General features: G+C 40.4%; 1 protein-coding gene across 1 annotated transcript in view; it reads right to left on the minus strand.

Annotated features, from left to right (window-relative positions):
- The window catches only part of Ccdc7 (coiled-coil domain containing 7), a 210,830-nt gene that overhangs the window by 29,547 nt on the left and 161,708 nt on the right, over window positions 1-19,575 (minus strand). The window contains exons 41-47 of the mRNA XM_026778625.1: window positions 18,681-18,776; window positions 12,365-12,460; window positions 10,583-10,654; window positions 7,008-7,103; window positions 4,506-4,598; window positions 3,606-3,701; window positions 1,339-1,434 (exon numbers count right to left, since the gene is read on the minus strand). Of these exons, the coding sequence (XP_026634426.1) occupies window positions 1,339-1,434; window positions 3,606-3,701; window positions 4,506-4,598; window positions 7,008-7,103; window positions 10,583-10,654; window positions 12,365-12,460; window positions 18,681-18,776 (645 nt within the window). The remainder of the gene's footprint in view (window positions 1-1,338; window positions 1,435-3,605; window positions 3,702-4,505; window positions 4,599-7,007; window positions 7,104-10,582; window positions 10,655-12,364; window positions 12,461-18,680; window positions 18,777-19,575) is intronic.

Consider the following 19,575-nt stretch of genomic DNA (forward strand, 5'->3'; position numbering starts at 1 on the left):
TAATATTTTTCTTTATTTTTGAGATTATCATTCAATTACAATATTTATCCTTTTTGTTTATTCCCTTAAAACGGTCCTATATACCCCACCCTGCTCTCCCTCAAATGCAAGGCTTCTTTTTTCACTGTTATTGTATGAACGCATGTTTATGTATATACATACATATTTCTAAATATAACCTGTTCAGTCTGGTAATGCTATTTATATGTATGTTTTTAGGGCTGACCATCGGACACTGGACAGTGAGTTGGTGACTCTTTTGGCTTTGACATTCTTTCAAGATTCTATATGATTTTGAAATGAACTTCATTCTCTTTTTCTATGTGTATGTGTGTGCAGTATGTATATATATGCATGGGTTTGCACACAGGTGTTTGTGCACACATGTGCCTGGGGTGTTTGTGGAGACTCCTCTTTCTTCACTCCTGCATCTTGTTCATCGAGGCTATTGTGTCCATTGGTCAATCTCTAAGGCTGTCTATGTGATACTCAGAGCCAGTCTATGTGGCCAATCTCTAAGGCTGCATTGGGAAGGCAGTCTCTGCTTTACAACCTGGAATTATAGTTGGCTCTGAGTATGCTGCATTTTACAAGGGTTTTGGGGAAATAAACTCTGTTTCTTTCTTGCGTTGTAACTGGCTTAACTACAGAACCATCTCTGTAGCCCTCAGAATAGAATTCTCTAGCTCTGCACCGTAACTTCAGAATTCTAGGGATTTTCTCAAAATCTGTAGGTCACTTTCTGTCCTACTGCCAAGTGACCAGTGTAGTTTAATCTTGCTGATATTTTGTATCCCTAAAAAGTCTAGTGCTAAGAATCAGGAAATAGTTTTCTCACATAATTAGTGCCACAAATATTAACTACGACTATTCTAGAATGGATATGTAGATATTCCACATAGGATCTATTAAAACTACATCCTGAATCCAACCACCCCAATCACACACTCTACTGTATAGTCACAACTTTGTAATGATATTGATTGCACCATTGATTGTAAAAGTGTAAAGGTGATTAAAAAAGGAATTATTGAAAAACAGTCAAATATTCTCACTTCATAATGTCATGCTGAAAATTAAGGATGTGAGGCATGAAGGAAACACATCACTTTTCCTGGTTAGAGATAAGGCAGGACCACACATAGGATCTGTTACTATGAAGAACCACAGCGCTCTCCACATGTCTCTACTTACAGGGGAAATACCGGAACACATTCTGTGCTGGTAAGATTCGCAGTATGCTGGAGGGGCCCAGGGGTTGGAAATACTGGTATACAGAAACAGTGGGAATAGAACAGAGTTCTGTTTCACGTGTTTGTATAGCAGTGGATTTTTTACCTTTAATCAAATATCTCATTAAAGCGGAGGTTGACATGTGCAGGAGATTGGTCTCTTCATCAGCATTCTCGTGTAAGTTACCTGATTTACATGGCTCTGAAAAGTGAGAACAAAATCATTCAGTGGTTCTAGAAATACATCAGCGACGAAGCACACGTTCCTTCCGGCATTCAGGCACACGGTATACAATCAGGAAAACACTCAGCCTTGCCTCTTATCTGGTATTTCACTGAGGTTCACTACCCAGGTGCTAGTCAGACAACAGGAAGGACAGAGCTGGGGGAGGTATTATAATGTAGCACCAGGGAGGCTGAGGCATGCAGAAGGTTGCCAGTCTGCGACATACTGAGCGTGACTCTGGTCCGGCTGTCTCAAATAACAGATAGAAATGCCGTATACAAATGTTGGAGAAAGAACTTAAAAGGTACAATATGACAACATAAGAATCTTCAAATGACTAAAATACAGATTTTCAGATCTAGTTTCATCTCTGAATGCATCCTTTTTATTGTGGTAGTGGACATTAAGTGCAAGAAGGAAGGGAGATAGTAGGAAGTGTTATAGTGTTTGTATTTGGACTAAAAAGAAAATATAATATGACTAAAAAGAAAGTATAATAAATCAATGCCTGAAGCTGGTGGGAGAGCTGGCCCTGAAGTCATGAGTCATGAGAACAGGAGTGTCCTTGTCCCCCAGCAGCTGCAAAACTCAGGAGAGCAGGTCCTGTACCTCACAGCACCCTGGGAAGCACAATAGTGTTGGCAGAGGTGTGGGTGAGCCAGCCCCTAAGCTGTGAGCATGGGAGAGCTGTCCCCACTACTCTTCTCTCATGTGGAGACGTGGGTGGGGGAGAGATAGCCCCACTACCCTTTTCCCCTTACTGCCTGTGACAGATGAGCAGAGCCGACCCTGCCCTTACCAGCTGTGGCACTCAGAAAGTGGGCCTTACTCCTTGCCTAGGCAGCACAGTTGAGCTGACCCTGTTGGCAGAGGTGTGGGTGAGATAGAACTGGGGGCATCAGAGTGGTATATCTGGCTATGCCCTCCCCATTTCTTAGGTAGCGCTGAGAGGAAGATGTCCTCCCGTCTTGACCCTGCCACCTGTGGTGGGCCAGGGAGTTGAACCTCTCCCTCACTAGCTGACACACTTGGGAAAGTGAACCCTGAACCTCTCTTGGGCAGCACAGTGGAGGTGACCCTGTTGGCAGAGGTGCTGCTACGCTGAACCAACTTGTCTTAGTGTTTCTATTGATGTGACAAAACACCATGACCAAAAGCAGGTTGGGGATGAAAGGGTTTATTCGACTTCCATTTCCACAGTACTGTTCACCACTGAAGGATAGGAACTCAAACAAGGTAGGATCTTAGAGGCAGGAGCCAATGAAAGGGTACTCTTTACTGGCCTGCTCTCCATGGCTTGCCGAGTGTACTCTGTTACTACTCAGAACTACCAGCTCAGGGACAGCACTTATCCCTCCACTGATCACTAAGTAAGAAAATGCCTCACAGCTGGCTCATATGGAGGCACGTTCTCAACTGTGGCTCTCTAGTTTGTGTCAAGTCGACATAAAAACCAGCCAGGGTTGTCTATCGCCAAGTTTGTGAAGGAGAAAATTGTCCATGAGAGTACTTCTCAATTTTGCTTACATTTTAATCTATCATTACATCTTTGGATAAGAATCCTTAACAGTTTTGAGTGACAGATTTTCTCCCATCTGTTTCTGCTTTTCCTTATTTTATCGACTTCCTATTTACATCAGTTTTTATCTATTAAATGAGGAATGATACTGACATTTATATTGGTCAAGGTTTTCTAGAGGAATGAAAATTATAGAACAAATCTCTCTCTCTCTCTCTCTCTCTCTCTCTCTCCATATATATATATATATATACACACACACACACACCTGTATCTATCCCCTATCTATCTGTCTGTCTGTCTGTCTGTCTGTCTCTCTCTCTCTTTCTCTCTCTCTGTCTCTCCCAGAACTCGGGAGGCAGAGGCAGGTGGATCTCTGTGAGTTCGAGACCAGCCTGGTCTACAGAGCTAGTTCCAGGACAGGCTCCAAAGCCACAGAGAAACCCTGTCTCGAAAAGCCAAAAAAAAAAAAAAAAGAATGAAAAAGAAAAAGTACAGGAACAACTAGGGTACTCACAGTATTGACTGTATGGTGAAAGAGCCCACAGGTTGAAGATGGCGGTAAACAGAAGCAATGGGATAGTACAGAGGTTTATTACATACATCTTTATGGCAGTGACTCCTTTACCTTTCAGCTCACTTATTGAAGCAGCCAAATTTGGTATCTGCAGACTATTTTCGACTTCAGCATATTCCTTCTCTAAATTTGTAGTTTTAGATTTCTCTGAAAAATGAAAATAACTTTATGTAATGGTAGTTAAATATTACAATTGCTGAAGCAAGTATAAGAAATAATATACTTATCTCAATAATAATTCAGAATATTAGTGGTGTAAACAACCAAATAAAAAGACACAGATGAGCAGCCTGGATTAGAACTCAGGCTATACCTTTCAGCTTCTCCTAGAAATACACCTCACCGTCAAAGATGGACACTACCTCAGACTAAGGGACAGAAAATGTTATTTTGAGCATATGGACTTAGGAAAACAGTTGACATAGCTATTCTAATATCAGAAAACATAGTTTTCAAGCCCAAAATACTCAGAAGTTTTTGATGCTTTTGTTGCTACAACTATTAATTATGGTCACTCTGCAAATTATTTGTTAGTACTTATGAAAATTAAAGGCATGCATGTTCCCAATCCAGCGACCCCCTAACATACTCTACTGTATAAAGCCAGAGAATAGCAATGTGTTAGGACACTGTAGTCGCAACAACAGAAATGCAAGGACAACATAAAGAGAAAGTCTACAGCAAGTGTGCTGTTTCTCCATTTCGGAGCAGCGTGCAGCACACTAAAGGTTACCTGGTTAGAGGTAAGGTGGATCTGTGCACAGGATCCTACTACTTTACACAAACAGAAAGCCCCCAAACGGGGGTCGCTGCACAGAAGCATGGAAGGCAAGCTGGGCTTATAAAACTGGTTGTCTGAAGGGGCTCATGGGTTTGAGAATTTTGGTAAACAGGAAAGCACGGGAAAGGAATATTTGATTTCATACGTCTGTTTTACCACACTCTTTTTACCTTTGCTTTTACGTTTCCTTACAGCAGACATGGACATGTGCACAGCACTGGAACGCTGACCGACTTCATAGAAATGAGTTGTTTTAGACAGCTCTGAAAAACAAGAACAGCGTCATTCAGCGACAATGGAAATAAACTATTTTTTGAGCACAGTTTCCTCCAACTATTGACATAGAAGGGTTGACAAAGCCCTTCCAGACTCCGTCTGATGTATCTGTGCCTGGCAGATGATATTTTATAAACGTGCATTGTAAGAGTGCAAGTCAGGGAACTAATAAGAGAAGCGGGAGGTCCTGGCCTGTAGTCACCCCGTTTCTTCTTGACATCTTTGTTTTCTTCTTTCTCGTTTTCTCTTCCTTTCATTTCCTCTTTATTTTATTTTTGTCGCATTAAGGATTGAACCCAATTCCTTACATATGCTGGTTGAGAGCCACACAATTGAGCTGCAAATATCTAATTAATTCTTTTGATGAGATGGGGTCTCACGGCCAGACTAGATTTGAACTCTGGGTATTGTCAAAGCTGACCTGAAATTGTGATTTTCCTGCAGGACTCTCCGAGGTATCTACAGGGACAGCTATGGAACTCCAGACCAGCCAGTTTTTCTTCCACTTCTCTCTTGGTCCCCCTTCTGGAAATATCACCCCATGTGTGTGAAGCATTTTTCTCATTCTAGTTTTGGGTTGAACTTCACCAATGAGAGAAGACATTTCTATGTTCCTGTAGGTATATAAAACCTCAGGAAGAGCATCTTTTAGAGCATTTCCCATGTGCTTTTTTATAAATGAGTCTTGATGTGGTTGAGCCGCAGACCATTGTTAATCTATCTTTGGAAGGTAATTCTTTATGGAACCCAGATAGGGAAATATTTATTTATTTGGTAACCTTTTTGCTTTATTGATATTACCCCATTTTTTGTTACCCTTTAAAAGCTACCAAATACAAAATTTTATCTTCCCTGAGATGACCAAATTTTAAAATCTGATGAATCCAAATTTGCCAATATTATTTTTGATGCTAATCCATTTTATATTGTCAAAATGAGCATCTTATTGGCTGTGCCTGTTTGTCCCCATATTTATGCAGGTAAATCTAACTTGTAAGGTCTGCCTTCATGTTGATTTATGTTTTGAAAGCGGTTTAGCCTGTGAAACCCTTTCATGCTACTCTTGTGGCTATACAGGCTTCCCTGTACCATGTGTGGATTTCTCCAGCATGGCTCTGGTCTCTGTGTCCCCTGTATGCATTTGAGAACTGCAATGCCCTCACTGCTGTGGGTCAGTCATACGCTTTGAGGTTATTAAGTATTATTTTGTTCTCTTACATATTTACAAAGATTCTATGTAAATGTTAAATGGACTTTCTATATATGCAAAAATACCTTTTGCATCTCAGGGACTTCTCTAGAGTTTTTTTAAAATCCTTTTCATAGTATGGACATTTAACAGTTAAATTTGTGCTTACGTTTTTTCCCACACAAAGTTTGTTTCTCAATGTGACACTTAGAATTGGGTGATGGAGGAAGGTCATTGGTTAATTAAATAAAGAAGCTGCTTGCCCTGATAGGTTAAAACATAGGTGGGAGGAGTAAACAGAACAGAATGCTGGGAGGAAGAGGAAGTGAGGTCAGACTTGACAGCTCTCCTCTCGGGAGCAGACGCCTCAGAGAGACGCCATGCTGCCCGCTCCCGGGCAGAGACACTCGATGAAGCTCTGACCCAGGATGGATGTAGGCTAGAATCTCCCTGGTAAGTCACCTTGTGGGCTACAGCAGATTATTAGAGATGGGCTAGTCCAGGTGCGAGAGTTAGCCTAAAAGAGGCTAGATAGAAATGGGCCAAGCAGTGATTAAAAGAATACAGTGTCCGTGTAATTATTTTGGGGCATAAGCTAGCCAGGCGGCCGGGGTGCGGCCGGGGTGCTGGGGATGCAGCCCTGTCGCTCATATCACTACAATTGGGTTTTTAATTTATTCTCTGGCTGAATTATATTAATTGTAAATTATTTGTCAATATGCATTAAATTTAAAAGCACACATGTATTTTCCCTGCAAATCTCATTACACAGTCTATCGTATAGAAACATTAGTGAAATAAGACAATTGCACACGACAGCTACTGAGGCACTGATTATTGACCCCTGAAATAAACCCTGAAGACTTAAAGGGCATCGTAAGAAGGCATTAAAGTGGCTGCTGGATAACTCACTGCACATTCTCTCTTAGAGCATTGTGCAGAAAAGAGACGGTGTGAGGGATGAAGGAAGTCTATCCATTTACCTGGGTCAAGGCAAGTAGAGCTCACTTACGCGCAGGATGCCAAACTTTACAGAGCCTCATCCTCCCACAAACACAGGCATGCACTCTCAAGAACCATGGGACATACTGTATTCACAATATTGTCTGCTGGGCCCACAGGTTTCAAGACGGATATTCGTAAAAAGCACCAGCGGGAATGGTACAGAGTTCTCTCCCACACATCTGTATTCTCACAACTCCATTACCTGCAGTGAGGTCTTTGTTAGTAGCAGAGGTGGAACCATGCAAATTATAGTAAATTATGGCGTCTTCGTCATTTAAGTTTACAGGTGGTGGTTGCTCTGGAAAATGAGAGCAATCTCAATAAATTACACCAGAAGTAAAGTCATTTCCATTTTTAAAAAGTTAAAATAAATCCTAATCCCCTTCTGAAGATGTTCACTCGTTTTTAGTTATTCTAGATGCTGCAGCTTAGCCCGCACAAATCAAGTCTTTCTGCTTTTTCTTACCCTAGCTGTTTACGTTATAACAGCATGTGATAAGCGTGTCTGTTGAGGAACAAAGAGTTAACACAAAGCTGGCTAACTTCTCAGTTCTAATGAAGCCCTGTTTACTGGAGAAGAATCTTTAGGCTCTAAATTACTTACTGACCCTATCAACAAACTAATAACGTCTGTCCTTACACCCACAGATAGGCAGGTAAGTGTGGCCTTCACCCCTAATCAAGGAAACTTCTCTTTGTAACAGAGAGTACTACAAAAAATCACAACCAATCAAAGCCCAGGCCCAGTGGCTACAAAGAACTCTCACACCTAAGGCACAAGGAACGTTGCAGAAGAAGGGGTGAAAAGATTGTAAGAGCTGGAGAGGTCAGGGAGTTTGCTGTGAGACTATGTCACCTAGGTATATCAGAAACTAGATACCAATAAATTCTCACCAACACGACTGCTCAAATGTGAGATGAACAAGGACGAAACCAATGAACATTGATGTGGGAGTGTCATATATCAATCTGTTGATTTCATTGGTTAAGCAATAAAGAAACTGCTTGGCTCTCATAGGTTAAAACATAGGTGGGTGGAGTAAACAGAACAGAATGCTGGGAGAAAGAAGCTGAGTCAGAGAGTCACCATGATTCTCCCACTCCAGGCAGATGCAGGTTAAGATCATTCCTGGTAAGCCAGCTCGTGGGCTACACAGATTAAGAGAAATGGGTTAGATCAATATGTAAGAACTAGCCAATAAAAAACTGGAACTAATGGGTCAGGCAGTATTTAAAAGAATACAGTTTCCATGTAATTATTTCGGGGGCATAAGCTAGCCGTGTGGGCGGCCGGGTGCCAGGGGACACAGCCCCGCCTCTCCTACTACAACAGAACATGCCAAAGTTGACAGAAAAAGCCCATGGGGCCTCAAGCCTATACAAAAAATTACAGGCATTCGGGTAAAGATGGGAGCATGAGAGTTAGTCCTCCCCAGAGATAAACACACCCTTTGGTTATCGAGTGCCAAATGGTTATCCTTGAAAACATACAAACAATTGACATTATATAAACTTAACAGGTTATATTTAGGAATATCTATGCATATAAAATACATACACATATTCAATAACAATTAATGACTAAAGAGGCCATGGATTTGAAGGAGACCTGGGAGGGGCATGTGGGAGGTTTTGGAGAAACGGGGAGGGAAGGGAGAAATGTCACATTTAAATTACAATCTCAATAATATACAACAACAAAAATGAATATAGTAGACACACTCATAGCCTTTGCTATATATCACCTCTGATATTACTTATTAGGACATTATTCAAGGTTGTTTAATGCTCCTACTTCCTCATCTACACATGGAAATAGTAACAGTGCCATTACATGAAGTTGCTAAAGATTTAAATATTGAAACGGTGGAAAATACTCAAAACAGAACCTAGAATTTCACAAGTGGTTAGTAAATGTTGGCTATTATTACTGGGGAACACGATGTTTATTCCTTGCTTGTTTGACCTGTGCTATTCTCTAACATGGAAACTAGATCTTAACATAATGGCATTTTATTTTATTAAATACCTGTGGTGGTCTCTCAAAGATTCCAGTTGTAGTTTTGTTTGACATGTGTCAAGGGGCAACTTTGGCTACCATGTAGGAAGCATCACTAATGGTGTATTTCAGTAAAAATAATATCTTTATTATATTAATATCTTATTTCTATTTAAATTTCCTTTGAAAATTCATAGGGCTTAATATTCCTGACTATTTATTTATTTATTTATTTATTTATTTATTTATTTATTAAGTATACAGTATTCTGCCTGCATGTATGCCTGCAGGCCAGAAGAGGGCAACAGAACTCATTATAGATGGTTGTGAGCCACCATGTGGTTGCTGGGAATTGAACTCAGGACCTTTGGAAGAGCAGGCAGTGCTCGTAACCTCTGAGCCATTTCTCCAGCCCCTCCTGACACTTTAAAGATTTAAAACTTCAGTAAATCTTATTTGAAGGATTTAGTTTTTTGTTTTAAAAAGGATATGGCAATTCTGAACACATATGCACCAAATACAGGCATACCCAATTTCATAAAACAAATACTACTAAATGAAAAATCACTAGTGAATCCTAGCACAGCAATAGTGGGTGACTTCAACGTTCACTCTTACCATTAGACATATTGTCTGGACACACAAAAGAAATCAACATTGAGCTGTGTGTGGTGGCGCATGTCTTTAATCCTATCATCCAGGAGGTGGAGGAAAGTGGATCTCACAGAGTGGATCTCTGTGAGTTCAAGGCCAGTCTGCTATACTTAGTGAGTTTCAGGGCAGTCAGGCTACACAGAGAGACCCTTCTTGGAAAAAAAAAACCAATAAGCAACATCAACACACTGTAGTTAAATAACATCATAAAATAAATGAACTAGAAGACCAGAACAGTAAAGAATACACATTGTTATAATCAGCCATGAAGCTTTCACCAGAATTATCAATACATTAGAAAGTGAAGTAACTCTCAACAGATAGAGGAAAATTGAGATAACATCCTGTATTCCATCTAACCACAATTGAGTATTAGATGTCAACAGTAAGAGAGACTACAGAAACACATGGAGACTAAACAACACACTATTGGACTATGGATTACTCACAGAAATATCTAGTAGTAGCTTTGATATTTGGATATAGTTTTCATGCTCTATTGCTACAGCTATTAATTATGGTAATTCTACCAAGTATTTGTGAGTACCTATGAAAATTAAGAGCATACATGCTCTTAATCCAGTCACCCTACTCGCACACTCAATTGTATAAAGTAGTACAGTGACATTGGTAGCTCTCTTGGTTGCAGTTGCAACAACATAAATGTTAGGATTCCATAAGGAGGAATGGTAGGTGAAGGGTTTTATTTTTCATTAGGAACATAACACTAAAAGCTGAAGCTGTGACGTGAAGGAAATCCTACAGTTCACCTGAGTTAGAAGTAAGGGAATCTACAACCAAGATCCTACTACTGCACAGAAAGACAAAGCCCTCCGCACAGGCTGTTTGCTGGAAAAAGGACTTGTGGGTTTGAATATTCCAGAACATAGTAACAATGGGAAATGAATGGAAAGGAACTTTTTTTTTTTTTTTTTTGAGACAGGGTTTCTCTGTAGCTTTGGAGCCTTTCCTGGAATTTGCTCTGTAGACCAGGCTGGCCTCGAACTCACAGAAATCCACCTGCCTCTGTCTCCCGAGTGCTGGGATTAAAGGCGTGCATCACCGCTGCCCAGTGGGAGAGGAATGTTTTGATTCACACATCTGTATTACAACGTCTCCTTTACCTCCAAACTCGAGTTTCTTGGCAGCAGACCTTGACTTGCGCAGGTTATTAGAAAGTGAAGTTTTGGACAGCTCTGAAAAAATGAGGACAAAATCATTCTGCAGCGATGGTAATAAACTATTTCTGAGCACAGCATCCTCTAGCTATTGACATAGAGTGGCTGCCAAGCACCAGTAGACTCTGTCTGATTAATCCTTGCCTGGCAGCTGCTATTTTATAAACGTAAATTCAGGGATCTAATAGAGCAGTGGGATGCCCTACAGGATGGCAGTCATGTGGTGCATCTACTGTCTACTTCTTGACACCTTGAAATTATCGTCTTCTCCTTTCTCTCTTTTCCATCTTCCCTTCCCTTCCTTTCCTCTTTACTTTTTGTGGTACTGAGGACTGAACACAACTCCCTGAATATGCCGGTTGAGAGTTTCATGATGGAAGCTCCCTCCATCCCCAGTATTCTACACACTTTTTATACTGAGATGGGGGTCTCATGGCCAGACTGGACTTGAACTCTGTTTGATGTAAAGCTGACCGGCACTTGTGATTTTCCTGTTTTCTGCATTATTCTCCCAGGGAGCTTGAGTGACGTGCGCAGAACTCCAGGACCAGCCATTTCCTCTCCTACTTTCCCTTTTCACTCTGCCTCCTTTCCTGCTATTAATACCATTTAAGGAGGTAACAATTTTTCTCATTACGATTGATGTCTATGTTCCTGTGGGTATGTAGTACTGTCTCAGGAGTGTCTTTCAGAATATTTCCCATTGTTTTTATGTGTCTTCTTGTGATTTAGCTTCTTTATAATTCTTTCTTGGATGTAGACAGGAAGTCATGACCTCTTTCTGTGCACAGCCTTTTGATTCCACTGGTACCTTCCCATTTTGTTTGCTTTCTTTTAGACTAACATTTGTACCAATTGTACAAAATTGAATTTTTCTTAATGTGCACAAATTTTATCTAAGATCAATCCGAATTTGCCTATATTTATATTTCTTGACCATGTCCTCAATGCTAATTAAAAATACATTCTAAGGTGAACATCTTGTATATCTTTGCATACTTTTTTCTAAATATTTTTCAGGTTTGCATTAATTTGTAAGGTACTTAGTTACTAAATTCTCTAGTGTTTCTCTTACTGTTTTTCATTATTATTTAGACTGTTACAGTTTCTGATGATTCCGTATGAATTTCTACTTTTCTACTCCAGTAAGATATCTATGGACAATAAAAACATGCATTTTCTAAATACAATAATCTCACTCATACACTCTACTCTACAGAGACAAACTAGCATTATAAAATGTGATTGGCAGGGTATGTTGACACACACCTTTCATCCTTACACTTGGGAAGCAGAGGCAGTCCATCTCTATGAGTTCTAGTCCAGCCTGCCTATATAGTGAGTTCTGGACCTGCTGTGGCTGCATAGTTAAGTCCCTGTCTCAATAAAAAAGTGAATGATTTGATTGCACTATTGATTGTAGCTGCAACCACAGAGATGTTTATTTTAAAAGGGACTACTGATAAGTAATATATTCTCATTTCAGAACGTTACAAAGAAAATGTAAAGTATAAGACCTGAGCGAAATCGATCAATTTATCTGGGGTAGAGGTAAGGGGGTCTCTGCACAGGGTTCTATTTCTGATCAGAATGACTCTCCACATGTGTCTGTTTACAGGAAAAGCCTGTTTGTTGGAAGAGCCCACACTGAAGGATACTGGTACATAGAGACGGTGTGAACATATTACAGGATTTCATTTCAAACACGTATTACAGTGATTCATTTACCTTTAAGGACTTTGATTTTTGGAGCAGAGGCAAGCGTCTTCATATTGTTTGGAAGTTCATCACTTCTTTCAATTGACGTTACAGGGTTATGCTGTTCTGAAAAAGGGAGTAAGATTATTAACTGATACAGTAAAAAAGCCCTAACTTCAAAGTTTACAGTTACAAAAATCAACTCATTACATATATGTTTTTATCTAAACATACATAAATTGAAACAAACCACATTACTTCCCCCTTCCCTCCAGGTCTTCCCATGTTCTTTCCCCCTCTCTCCCAGATGCCCTCACTCTTAAATTAATAGCTTCCTTTTCTTTGATCATCATCATCATCACTTATATATGCACAAATATAGAAATACAATCTGCTGTGTGTGTGTGAACACGTGCGGCTGGGGTTCTCTATCTAATTCCAAGTTGGATGCCCTGGTGGGAAACTTCTATGTCCTCACATTGTTTCCACCCAGCACGTGGAAGGAGACCATTATCCATTTTCTCTAATCAGAAATCAGCACGACGTCCTTGAGGGGCTGAGCCTGCACCTTTACTGCCAATGATAGGGCTGTAGATGGAGGCCTCTCAAGCCGGCTGGAGCTCTCGGGACAGTTTATCCTTCTTTTACTTCCTTGACACCTTTAGCAACATATGTCCTCGCTCTGGGTTCATTTGTTTCATACACTAAAGGAGAAACTAAGGCTTTGTGTGTGCTAGGCAAGGACCTCCAACTTCCTTCTACTCAACAGAGAAATGCAGTGGCCTTGACCTCACTAAGCACCCTGGGTGCTAGAACCTGTGGTCCTCCTGTCTCAGCCTTCCTGTTAGGAGGAAGTATTACTCATAATGCTATCTTTTATATTTATTTTTTATTGTTGATTTCTCAAGACAGGTTTTCTCTGTGTAGCCCTGACTGTCCTAGAACTCTCTCTGTAGTCCAGGCTGGCTCTGCCTTCCGAGTGCTGGGGTTAAAGGTTTGCACCACTAGTGCCTGGTGCACCTTTTATTTTTTTCCTTTCACCTCGGTCTTTCCTTTCTCTTTTTCCCTTCCTGATAATACCCAGTCAAGGTTGTAAGTGGTTTTTTCCCTTGTAGTTTTGGGTTGAGTTTCCCAGTCGTTAGTGATGTTTACCAGGAATGCCTGTGTTTGCTATTAGCGTGTTTTTCAAGGGGTTTCCTTGAGTTTTGTCATTGTTGAGATTTGGATATCTATTGGCATATCTTTGGATATGTTAACCTGTTAATAGATCTGATTTGGATCTACTCTGAGGATTCTCTTTAGTTTAAAGTTAGTTCATTAAAGAACCCCAAACATTTATTTAGTGGCTGGAAAGATTCTCAGTTTAGGTTAATGCACTTGCTGTTCTTGCAAATAAATAGAGGACCTGGGGTTTGAGTCTCTGTACCTACATGACCATCCATAACTCCAGTCAGAAGGAATCAAAGCGCCCTTCTGGCCTCTCCAGGCACCACAGTGCACATAAATACATGGAGGTAAAACACTTATACATATAAGATCAATTGTTAAAAGTATATATTTATTTGGATGTGTCCGTGTGTGCACACACGGAAATCGGAGCGCAACTTTTGAGAATTAGTTTTCTTCTTCTCTTGTATGTATGTTCTGTATGTATGCATGTATGTATGTTCCAAGGTTTGACTGAGGGTATCAGGCTTGGGCAAACAAGCACCTTGACACATTAAGCCAACTGGCTAGCGCCAATTCAATTCATTTTTTATAAGCATTTATTAATTGCACCAAGTGATTTGAAAAGCTTTAAACGCTTGTGACGTCAAATTTTCCATAGTATTTTCTTTTCTGACTGTGTCTCTGTGGCCAGTTCAAAACCACAATATCAAATTTACTATCATGCATGTTTTATACTATGTTTTCTTTTAATGTTTTTATAATCCAGTTCTCGCTTGTGTTTCCTTGATACAAGCTGAGCTATTTTTGAAAACAGTCCAAGCCCAGGTCTCAGTTTTATGCTTCTGCCTAGGGATGTCGTTTTTCCCAGCACGATGTGTGGTGAACTGAGGTTCTCACTGAGTGGAGCTGGTGCCCTTCACCAGGCAGTTCACCTCCGATTCCCTTCTTGATGTCATGGCCTACCTGGCATCTGTCTGTACGCCAGAACCGTGGTGCCTATGGCTTGGTCACATGTTTGGAATTTAGAAAGTGTGACTCTTCCTAAATTGTTCTTTTTATACCATTTTGATTATTACTGCTTTTCGAGAGTTCATACAAAGTTGAAAATGGACTCCACAAAACGTCTTTCAAATTCTGACAAGGATTTTCCTTACTCTTCCCACTACTCTCTGCTGTTTTTATATTTACCAGCATGATTTAATGCCTGTCATAGTTTCAGCCCATAAAAAGCCTAGTGCTGGATACATTAATGAGATATAATATTCTTTGGCACATGAACACACCTATTTATTACACTTTTCAAGAAATTATTAGGTAACGCCTATTAAAATTAAAAGCATATATGTGCCCTTAGTTCAGCAATTCCTTTTAAAACCCATTTCATTGAAACATAAGTAGTACAATAAAAAAGTGTGCAAAATATTTATAACTCCATCGATTATGGTCACAATAGAAATACAGAGGCAATTCAGTAAAGGAACCACTGATATGTGCGGTACACTCTTGCGCCAGAACATCACGCAGAAAGGACACGTGCAGGGGAGTTCACACACTGCATCTTACCCTCTATGGAACCACAAAGCCCTCTGTACACGCATCTATCTGCAGGGGAAGCGTGGGGACACATGTGGGGCCTGCAACAAAGTTTTATTTCACATGTTTGTATTACACTGTTTTATTTTACCTCGATGGCCATGGGTGTTTGCAAGGGAGAATGGAGTGTGCAGACTATTTAGAAACTGAAAACTTTTGTCAAGTTTTAGTTTTCTTTTGCTCTGAAGCCCAGGAACAAAGGTCTGACACAGAGCTGGTCTAGTCTGAGTTTCCCTTTCCTTTCCACAAGAGCGCAAGTCAGGGAAGTTACAAAATTGCTGTCTCTCTTCCTCGCTCTCTGTCTCTCTCTCTCTGTGCAACCATAGCTCTAGTCCTAGGAGTTTGGAGGCTGAGGCAGGAGAATGAAGATTTGAGGACCACTCTGACCTATGTAATGGCTTGGTGCCAGCTTTTCTATGTATAGAAAGCCTCTGTCTCCAACAGGCACACAACAAAATAATTGTCATAGGCAAATGTCAAAGAGAATACTTTTTAAAAAAAAACACTTAGGAAAGTAAAAGAAACCATGAGAAAGTAAATAATGAATTTCAAATATCGATTTATCTCCACAAACTGCTGCACTCTGTATGAAGTTGACATTCCCTCAAGAAGTGATACAGGGCAGGGACAGAGGGAGAGATACTAACAAATACTATTCTGAGCACACTTGAACCGTGTTAAGAAACAAGATACACACATAAAAATGTTCAGTAAGCATTTAGAGGCAAACGCTTTAATACAAAAGCAGAATGCCTGGTGGGAAAGTTACTCAGTGGGTAGAATGCTTGTCCAGCATACATGAAGACCCAGGCTTAGTACTGCTCTGTATAAACTTGGCATTGTGTTTAATGCTTGTAATTCTACGACATAAAGTCAAGTACATCAGACGTTCAAGGTCATCTTTAGTTACAAAGCCAATTGTTGGCCAGTCTAGGAAATATGAGAGCCCAATTCAAAACCCACACAGGAAACAAAACAACAGAAAGCAGTCCTGAACAATTTTAGCAAATGTTCTTCTACTTATGACTGTACATATCAGGTCAAAGAATACACACTTGCCATTGCCTTTTAGATCCAAAGTTTTGATGTTCTGAGAAAAATGTTTTTATCCTGGAATCATTTCCATTCAACACACAAAAGCAGACCTTTCCCTTTGTATGCTGTGAATATATTTTGTCAACATTGGTTAATAAAGAAGTTGTTTTGGACTACAGAGGGCAGAATACAGAATATAGAGGTGGAGTCAGGGAGATGCCATATGGCTGCTGAAGGAGAAGGATGCTGAACCCTTACCAGTAAGCCACAGCCTCGTGGTGATACACAGATTAATAGAAGTGGGTTAATTTAAGATGTGAGAGCTAGTTAGGAATACGCCTGAACCATTGGCCAAACAGTGTTGAAATTATATAGTTTCTGTGTGATTCGTGTCTGGTAGCCGGGAAACAAATACGCAGTCCCTGCTTACAGAGACTATTATCATTTCTCTATAATTGGAGAGTGAACATGCAGATGTTGGTTACTGAGACTGAGTGGTCACTTGTGCTGTGAGTAGCCTGCTGGAGCTCAGGTGATGCTTCCGTCCTTGCTAATCATATTTGCTGTATTTATTTATTCTTATACCTTTGTTTTGCTTCTTTGAAATCCTGAGAATTGAATGTCTGTGTTTCTGTACACTAGACAAGTGCTCTATCATTAAGCAACAGCAACCCTGACTTTATATCCTTTCTCTTTTGGAAACCTGTCATGCAGGGTTTTCCAAGTTTTCTTGTAAAATTTCCACAGTTTAGGTCTTACTTATAGGTCTTTGGTTTGTGGTGAGCTATTTTTGAATATAGTTTACACTTAGGTCCATGTTTCATCTTCCCGACAGGGGATTCAGCTTCCCCTACACCATCTGCTGTGGGATGCATTTTCTCACTGAGTGTCCTCAGTGACCTTGCCCATGTGTTGAGGGGAGGTCACTTCTGGGATTTCTTTGCTATTTCATTGGTCAACACGTCATCTGTCTGTATGCCAGACTTTTTTTGGGGGAGAGGGGCAGTATTTGGTACAGGCCACAAAGATGCTCTTGGATCTACACTTAATACTAACTTTTAAATTCTATATGAATACTTTTCTGTATCCCCTGGTGGCACGCTGAATGTTTTTCCTTCTATTGAAAATAGATTATTTTCTTATACAATATATCCAGATTATAGTTTCCCCTCCCTCCACTTCCTCCAGGTCCTCCCCACCTCCCCTCCAGATCTATTCCTTTTCTGTTTCTCATTAGAAAAGAACATTTTCTAAGAGGCAACAATCAAACATGATAAAATAAAATACTATGAAAAAAAAACCCTACCATTTGAGGTTGGACATGGCAATTGGACAGGTGGAAAAGAGTCCCAAGAGTAGGCACAAGAGTCAGAGACCCACTTGTTCTCACTCTCAGGACTTCAGTAAAAAATCAATTTAAAGGCTGCAATAGATATGCAGACATGTTGTAGACCCATGTCAGCCCTGGACTTGCTGTTTCTTTCTCCTTGAGCTCATATGTACCTTGCTTAGTTGATTCGGAGGACATTATTCTTCTGGTGTCCTCCATCTCCTCAGGTTCTTACTCTCTTTCCACCTCCTCTTTCAAGGGGTTCCCTGAGCTCTGAGGGGAGGGGTCTGTAGCTTGGTAGCATTTTTGACAATTTTAAGTGTTACTCTTCCCAGTTTATTCTTTCCCAAGGCTCCTTAGAGTAGGATAGTGTCTAAAGTTCCATGGACTTTTCTATTAGAAGAAGTTTGCAATTCCAGGAACTTTCCCCAGAGTCTCTAGAGCACAGCCGTGTGGTATTGTCATCTGAACAGCATAATTGTCTATTCTTACAACTTACAAGTAGTTCAGTGCTGGCTAACATATCTGGAGATTCTAGGCATTTGTGGGCAAAATGGTTAACTGTAATTTTTCTCAAAAGTATTTGGGGGTGCTGAAGAGATGGTTCAGTAGTTAAGAGCATTGCCTGCTCTTCCAGAGGTCCTGAGTTCAATTCCCGGCAACCACATGGTGGCTCACAACCATCTGTAATGAGGTCTGGTGCCCTCTTCTGGCCTGCAGACGTACACACAGACAGAATATTGTATGTATAATAAATAAATAAATATTTTAAAAAAGTATTTGGGAATATCTATTAAAGTTTAAAATATATCTTTAACCCACAAATCCTACTTCCAGTCTTTTGCAGAAATGTAAGCATCCTAATAGAAATGTGTGCAGCAACATTCAGTGGGTTCCTGATGGAACTGCGAAAAACACTAAAAATGAAGGTCTTTGTAACCACCCTTGATTGCTTCATGACACATCCTCATTCAGAACATCATACTGAAGACTTGAAGGAAATCTGCCTGTTGGCTTGGGGTAAGGTGAATCTTCGCATAGGGTGCTGTTTCTGGATAGCGCCACAACGCCCTCCACACAGGAAACAGGGCCAACACTCGCCAGGCTCCTAACCCTGGCTCTCTGTCCGAGGGCCCAAAGGCTGGGCACAGGTGAGCAGGAGTGGCAGGAACGGAATCACTGGTATGTTACACACCTGGGTTACAGTGACTCCTTTACCTTTAAGCTTCCGCTTCTTGATGGAAGATGTCGAAGTGTGAAGGTTTCTCCGAGACTCAACTCCTTTTTTTCTTAACTTTCGCGTTTTAGACACCCCTGAAAGATGAGAAAAACGTCATTAAGTTTTATGAAAACTAAACTAACTTCGTCCTTTGAAAGGACAAGTTGTGTGCCTTTTCTGAAGCACAGTGATTTTGAAGAGACCGCTGAAGCAGCGCACATATATGAATTTTTCTTGCCTGGTAGTCGTAAAACTGTATGCAAGGAAAATTGGTGAGCAGAATTAACTATGTTGGAACATGTCTGCTCGTGTTTCTGCCACAGGGGGCGCTGATGCAGGTAAAGAGAGACTTGGGGCCAGGTTGGAAAAGAATGAATTTAATGCCAGTCTTGCAAAATCTTGTGTCAAATAATAAATCATAACACTGGAGGGCTGAAGACATTGTTCGATTGCCCACAAGTCCCTGAGTTCAGTCCCCAGCACGATGCCTGCTAGAAAAGACAGTACACGTCTATAATCCCAGCACTCAGGAGGTGGATGCAGGGGATCAGAAGCTTAAGGTAACTGTCGGCTACATAAGGAGTTTAAGGCCTGCTTGAGGTACATGAGACTGCTTTCAAACCTCTTCCCCTATATAGAACCCCAAACAAACAAAAAAATCAAAAAATATATAATGAATATAGTTTCAATGTTTACTCACCTGAAAACAAATGCTGAAATTAAAAAGCATAATCTGAACAGCAGGAATGTTTTATATCTACAATTTCTTTTTTTTCTTAATTTTGTTTTTATTGAGCTATACGTTTTTCTCTACTCCCCTTTCTTCCATATCTATCACCATGCACAAAAATCAAGTCCAAATGGATTAAGGACCTCAATATTAGTCCGAACACA

The sequence above is a fragment of the Microtus ochrogaster genome, chromosome 4 (assembly GCF_000317375.1).
Source record: "Microtus ochrogaster isolate Prairie Vole_2 chromosome 4, MicOch1.0, whole genome shotgun sequence".
In the NCBI taxonomy this organism is placed as follows: Eukaryota; Metazoa; Chordata; class Mammalia; order Rodentia; family Cricetidae; genus Microtus; species Microtus ochrogaster.